We start from the raw sequence: 7,436 nt of genomic DNA, 5'->3' as shown, positions 1-7,436 counted from the left end.
TGAGCAGGAAAACAAACTCGCTAATAATCAGAAGAAACAAATCAAAATCAATGAAAATTTTCAAAACAAACAATATTACAGCAATTTTGAAAAAGATTAACGCAAAACTATTCAGAGAATTCAATTCATCACAAGGCATTAAAGCATATTTAGAATTTATATACCTTATTTAGAAAACATAAGAGATAATCCAATTGATAAATGACATAGAAGACCAAGTAGAATTCTCAAAATAAACCTTATTAACAGGAATATACTTTCGTTAGAAGAAAAAGATTTTATTTTCAAAAAGCTTAGAGATCAAGATATCAAGCAAATCACACCGATTAAATTTTTCGTTTTTGGACAGCTAGTATAGGAATCAGTAGAAATCAAGCAGCCATACTTATAAAAATCCCTATACTTTACGTGAAATTCTACGATTTGCTTGAACTTCACACACTCAATATCAACGGGACCCGCATCAACACGCACATCCAACTGGTAGCCAAACACATACACAGTCTACACATAGCCACATTACAGTCTTAGTCTACATAAAAACAACAAAGCGATATTTGCAGTAATAACCTTCCATTTGAAGACGAATGCATCTTTAATCTTCTTGTTCATCAAACTCCAAAATGTAACAACACGAGCGAAAGAACCCCCTAAAATCATAGAAATCTTTGAAGGCATCATCTTAATAGATACCAATAGTAAAATCAACGTATCAGACTCATGTGGTAAACCCAAAGCAATACTCGAAGCAACACTAATAGAAATTGAAAACTGTTCAGTGAAAATACACAATCTGACTTTCTACGGGAAGCCAGAACTAATACACAAAGACAACTATCTCATACCAATATACAGCAAAATCGTTACGGACGGAAACGTTACGGAAAATCCATCCAGTACCCTAACTCGATATTGCGACCACAGCCAATATTCATCACCGACACGCGGACAGAAGGTACCACGTACACCACGGACAAATCGATGACCTAAAAAACCTGTTTTATTCCACCTAGTGGTGTAATGATGCCTTTCTCATGTACATATAATATTGTGGTATTCTTTTCAAAAAATTTCTCTTCGATTTTTGAAAGAAACCAAGAGATTGTTTGTGCATAACATACAGAATAAAACAGTGCTTTGATTGAGTAGGTCATCCTTAAGAAAACGAAGTGGGTTCACTATTATATGCACTTCTGGCACCGGAACCCGAGAACCGGTATAATCAAAGACGGTTCGTACTGCCATCAACTAACATGACATACGTACTCAACTAGTACGCACTCTAAATTACGATTTAAATGTTTGTTGCATCCGAAAATATGCAGTAATTTTTGGTAGGACCATAAGACCTTTCACTTGACCCTAAGATTGGGAATAACGGCTTAGAGTCCAGTTTAGAAAATATTTTTACGTTTTTGTTTCGTCGGTTTAAGTGACGGTGTACAATATTGAACACACTTTACCCTATAACTCCGGAACCGGAAGTTCCGTATGGGACCGGAAGACCTTACATTTGAATCTAAGTTTGTGGAAATCGGTGAAACCATCGCTGAGAAAAGTTAGTGAGATCCATTTTGGTATATATGACCACTATTTCCGAAACTTCTTGAATCGGATACCGGAACCAGGATAGCCGGAATCGGTTTGTTTAGTTGCCTACTGATAATGAATATCGATTTGTGTAGTTTTGAGACCAATTTAGAAAATTTTTTACGTATTTTGTTTCGCCGGTTTAGGTGATGGTGTACAATATTGAACACACTTTACCCTATAACTCCGGAACCGGAAGTCGGATCCGGATGAAATTCAGGAATTCCGTATGGGCCCGAAAGACCTATCATTTGAATCTAAGTTTGTGGAAATCGGTCAAACCATCGCTGAGAAAAGTGAGTGTGATCCATGTTGGTATATATGACTACTATTTCCGGAACTTCCGGAACCGGATACCGGGAACCAGGATAGCCGGAATCGGTTTGTTTAGTTGCCTACTGATAATGAATATCGACTTGTGTAGTTTTGAGACAATTTTAGAAATTTTTTTACGTTTTTTGTTAGCCGGTTTAAGTGACGGTGACAAAAAATTGTGAACACACTTTACTCCCCCACAAAAGCTTCCAAAAAGAAAAAACCCTTCTTAATGCCTTTCCCTGTCTTCAAAACAGTCTCATAAAAACATTTTTTATCTTCTTTTTAAATAATTTGTGACATTAATTGAGGCTCATTTTTTAAACAAATTGATTCAGAAATCGAAATCGAAAAAATAATTTTGATGCCAAAAGGATTAGAATTGCATGATACGTCGAGATTTAGTGTCATCTCTAAAAATAATTTTTTTGATTAAATCGATCTTTTGGGACTTTTTCTAATTTTTTTTTTTTCATTTTCTTTAGATAACACTATATCTCGACGTTTCATGCAGTTTTAAGAGTTTCGGCTTAAAAAAAAGTTCGATTTTGGAAATTTCATGTACTCCCCCTTATGGTGCTATTTCAAGATCTAAAATTTTCAAAACTTTACCGCCGAGCAGCACCCCTTACGCATGTCCGATTTAGCTCAAATTTTGCATGAAGGTTTTTTTCGAGGTGCTTAAACTTTTGAGCACTAGAGCTTTAGGAAAATAGAAGTGATCCCAAAATTTTGGCACCCTTATATATATAAGAGCGGTAAAAATCAACGTGTTTTGTCGGTTACGTCACTTATACCATTATATCACTGGAACCAAAAGTCACAGTCATTTGATCTTCGAAATTGATCACTGGCCCGATAGTAACTTTCAATAGGGATGTCCGATACCCAGTCGATATTTTGGTATCGATATCACCTCAGAGCGATCCCGTTAGTATCGATACTTTTGGTTTCGATACTTACAGTATCACAACAGATTGAAGTCAATTCCCATTACGACGGAACATTTTTTTCTTCGGTTTCGACGAAGCGCCAGGCTTGTGCATGTATTGGTATAACGTGGACTAGCCGTCGCGTCGTTGAAATTTGTTCTTGATAATCTCGCTTCGTTCCACAGGTGCACTAAAAGAGAGTGCAATAAGAGAGACCTGTGGAATGCGAACGAGTTGCATACCACCCTGAAACGTAGGTAGCGACAGTTGTCAAAAAGAGTGAATTACCGCGTGCGCGGAGCTAAGCAAGAGAGAATAAATATTACAGTCTTTAATAGTAAAAACGTATCTGATCTTTATTCAACCGGTTCGAAACGCCACATTTGTGACCCGCGACGTCGCGAAACATTGAGTTCGGTTTAAGAACCCGTTCCTGGCTCGAAAATCACCTTCCGAAGGTAGACGAAAAAAATCTAACCTCAAATATGAACGACAACGACGGCCAACCTCAAGCCGCTGCGCTTGCTGCTGTGGTTAGTGTTAAACTTCCGGACTTTTGGAAAACAGATCCGGTCATGTGGTTTGCGCAAGCCGAATCACAATTCACTTTAGCAAGAGTTACGTCCGATGAAACGAAATTTCATCACATTGTGGCTAAAGTTGACCAGTCGGTAATTTGCCACATCGCGGATCTGGTCACAGCTCCTCCGGTGACAAATAAGTACGATACTGTGAAGAAACGTTTAATCGACCGATTCGCTTTGTCTCCAGAAAATCGTTTGGAACGCCTACTCGGGTCGCATGATCTGGGAGACTTACGGCCGACGCATCTGCTATCAAAAATGCAGGAGTTATCTACCGGTCTAGGAGTAGACGACAGTTTACTGAAGATGATGTTTATCCAACGATTACAATCAAGCATTCGTTCCATCATCTCTTGCCACGATGGAACGCTAGCCAAATTGGCTGAAATGGCTGATAAAATCGTTGACACGGTAGGTGGCCAAGCATCTGTAGTCACCAACGTCAGTAAGAAATCCGTCTGTTCAGTGGAGAACAATCTTAAATCGGAAATCGACTTTCTCACCGCTGAGATTCGAAAACTAAAATCATCTGGCCGCTCGCGAAGTAGATCTACCTCAAGGAATCGGTTTCTGGCAAGCAGACAATCACAGAATGAAATTTGTTGGTATCATCGAAACTACGGCACTAATGCACGTCAGTGTCGACAGCCATGCTCGTTCAGTTCAAAAAACTAGCTTCATCCCAACCGGTCTCGGCGGAGGTTGGGGGAGTCCACGATGGCCGCCGTTTAGTTATTTACGATCGCACCACAAACTACCGGTTTCTTATCGACACCGGATCTGATGTGTCCATTCTACCGGCAACTAGACAAGAAAAGAATGGAACGCTCGCTGCACATTCTTTGCACGCTGCAAATGGAACCAAAATCACAACTTACGGAACCAAATTCCTCAACACGGATCTTGGACTCAGACGTCGATTTTTGTGGAATTTTATCATTGCGGATGTAACAATACCGATCATTGGAGCCGATTTCATTGCCCACTTCGGCATTTTGGTGGATCTGAAACATCAGCGTTTCTTAGATGGGCGAACCGGTTTATGCTCTTCCGGAAATATGACATCACCGGACTTGTACAACGTGACTACTGTCAACTCGGATCATCCGTATCGGGATCTTTTATCCGAATTCCGAGAAATAACTCTACCGTCTACGATGCAGTCAGAAATCTAAAAAGATGTCACCCACCACATCGTTACGCGAGGTCCTCCAGCAGCATCGAAAGCACGACGGATGCATCCCGAAAAAGTGAAAGCAGCTAAAGAAGAATTCCGAGTGATGTGTGACTTGGGGATCTGTCGCCAATCAAGCAGCAGCTGGGCAAGTCCGCTGCATTGTGTGCTGAAAAAAAAACGGCCAATGGAGGTTCGTTGGTGACTACCGCCGCTTGAACCAAGTCACTGTTCCAGATCGATATCCAGTTCCTCATATTCACGATCTATTGCACTCTTTCCACGCTAAATCCATCTTCTCCACTATAGACTTAGAAAGGGCTTATCACCAAATTCCCGTGGAAGAAGACGACATTCCCAAAACGGCCGTAATAACCCCGTTTGGGTTATTCGAGTTCACGCGAATGCAATTTGGCTTGTGCAATGCCAGTCAAACATTCCAGCGGTACATGAACAAAATTTTCGGAGACTTGGATTTTGTGGTGGTCTTTATAGATGACATCTGCATAGCATCATCTTCTCCGTCAGAGCATAGTAAACATTTGCGAATCGTTTTCGAAAGGTTGCATCAACATGGATTGGTGATCAATGTCGCAAAAAGCACTTTCGGACGCAACGAAGTTGAATTCCTCGGCTACCTCATCAGCGGTGATGGAGTGCGTCCTCTTCCCGCACGGGTACAAGCCATTACAAATTACGAGCTACCTACGTGCGTAAAAGATTTGCGGCGTTTTTTGGCGTTGGTAAATGGGTACAAGCGGTTCATTCCACAAGCAACGGATACACAAACGGAGCTTCGGAAGCTGATTCCGGACAACAAAAAAAACGATTCTCGGAAACTGAACTGGACCGAGGCTGCTCGTTCAAGTTTTGAAAATTGCAAACGTTCGCTGGCAGAATCCACGCTTCTTCATTACCCCGATTCAGCCAAACGACTCAGCCTTATGATCGATGCTTCAAATACGGCTGCAGGGGCAGTTTTGCAACAGCTCAACAACAAAAATTGGGAGCCATTGGGATTTTATTCCGAGAAGTTTTCCAAATCTCAGTGCAATGACTCCTCATTTGGCCGTGAACTGACCGCTATGAAAATGGCTGTAAAGTATTTCCGACATTTCCTTGAAGGACGGAACTTTACTATTCTCACGGATCATCGTCCATTAACTTTTGCTTTGGCAACCGAATCCTGCTCACGTTTGCCACACTAGGAGCGATATTTACAATTCATATCCCAATTCACAACGGACATCAGGCACATCAGTGGTAGAGATAATATCACCGCCGACGCGCTATCGCGTGTTGACAGTATACTTGCTCCAACGTCTGTTGATTTCGGAGCAATTAGTCGTGACCAGAAAAACGATACGGAATTATATGCTTTAATGAAATCCACCAACACATCTTTGAAATTCGAACAAAAATCCTTACCCGACCGCAGTAATCAAATATATTGCGACATTTCGACAGGTCGGCTTCGTCCATTTGTACCAAAACCTCATCGCATGGATGTTATGACCCATTTCCATGGGATAGCACATCCCGGAACACGAGCAACCAGGAACTTGATAACGCAACGCTTCGTGTGGCCTTCCATGAACTCCGATATCAACAGCTTCGTCAAGCATTGCGTGTCATGTCAGCGTTCGAAGATACAACGCCACACTACTTCCCCTCTGGGAAAGTTCGATCTTCCAAAGGCTCGGTTTCAACATGTTCATATTGATATTGTTGGACCACTTCCTCCGTCGCAAGAGCATCGGTATCTTCTCACGATGATTGATCGGTTTACTCGCTGGCCGGAGGTTGTTCCACTGATGGACATCACAGCAAACACTACAGCACATGCGTTGTATTCACATTGGATCGCAAGATTTGGCGTTCCAGAAATCATTACAACAGACCAAGGCCGCCAGTTCGAATCGGAACTGTTCCACGAGTTAACTAAAATTCTCGGCGTTCACCACATCATGACAACTGCGTACCACCCGCAAGCTAACGGAATTGTCGAAAGGTTCCACAGGACTCTGAAAGCCTCAATTATGTGCGTGAACCCAAAGAATTGGTACGTCGAATTACCGATGATCATGCCTGGACTACGGGTTGCATTTCGGCAAGACTTAAAGTGTTCGGCGGCAGATTTGGTATACGGTCAAAGTTTGCGCATTCCTGGCGAATTCTTCGATTCTCGAAAAGGTGAAGCCACCCAAACCAAGCCGACATGGTCATTCGAAAGTATTCGTCGCGGCAGAGTTAAATTCTTGTACTCACGTGTTTGTCAGAGTGGATTCGGTGAAAAGACCCCTTCAACACCCATACGAAGGTCCGTATCAGGTGGTGAAGCGTGATAATAAATTCATGGACTTGTTGATTTCCGGAAAAACCCAACGAATATCCATTGATCGATTAAAGCCTGCCTTCACATGCAACGCTGATTTGAAGGATTATCCTCCGGACGATTGTAAAACTAAAGTTACACCAAGCGGACACCGTATCAGATTTCTTGTGTAACTGGGGGGGCTCTGTGGGATGCGAACGAGTTGCATACCACCCTGAAACGTAGGTAGCGACAGTTGTCAAAAAGAGTGAATTACCGCGTGCGCGGAGCTAAGCAAGAGAGAATAAATATTACAGTCTTTAATAGTAAAAACGTATCTGATCTTTATTCAACCGGTTCGAAACGCCACAGACCCATTAACAAAACACGCACATAAAAGCCATACTATCAGAGGATTGAGTAATTTCATTTTTTCACACTCGTTGCACTCTCTTTCAGTGCGCCTGTGATGCGACGCGAGCTTGTCAAGAAACGAACTTCAACGACGGTTAGTCAGAGATGTCAGA

The 7,436-nt window shown here is 41.9% G+C and overlaps 1 protein-coding gene across 1 annotated transcript; it reads left to right on the top strand.

The window, feature by feature from the left end:
* Window positions 1-3,322: 3,322 nt before the first annotated feature.
* Window positions 3,323-4,596, top strand: LOC131428853 (uncharacterized). The gene is made up of 2 exons (XM_058592912.1): window positions 3,323-3,965; window positions 4,061-4,596. Exons 1-2 carry the CDS (start codon window positions 3,323-3,325, stop codon window positions 4,594-4,596), a joined length of 1,179 nt encoding a protein of 392 aa, XP_058448895.1.
* Window positions 4,597-7,436: the final 2,840 nt, after the last annotated feature.

This window comes from Malaya genurostris, chromosome 2 (assembly GCF_030247185.1).
Source record: "Malaya genurostris strain Urasoe2022 chromosome 2, Malgen_1.1, whole genome shotgun sequence".
NCBI lineage: Eukaryota > Metazoa > Arthropoda > Insecta > Diptera > Culicidae > Malaya > Malaya genurostris.
This window is presented reverse-complemented; position numbering and strand designations above follow the sequence as displayed.

Excerpts from the sequence above, each read along its gene's own strand:
- LOC131428853 (XM_058592912.1), top strand. The coding sequence starts at position 3,323 with ATGAACGACAACGACGGCCAACCTCAAGCCGCTGCGCTTGCTGCTGTG. Across the intron at positions 3,966-4,060 it reads ATCATCTGGCCGCTCGCGAA|TGTCGACAGCCATGCTCGTT; the intron begins GTAGATCTACCT and ends AATGCACGTCAG.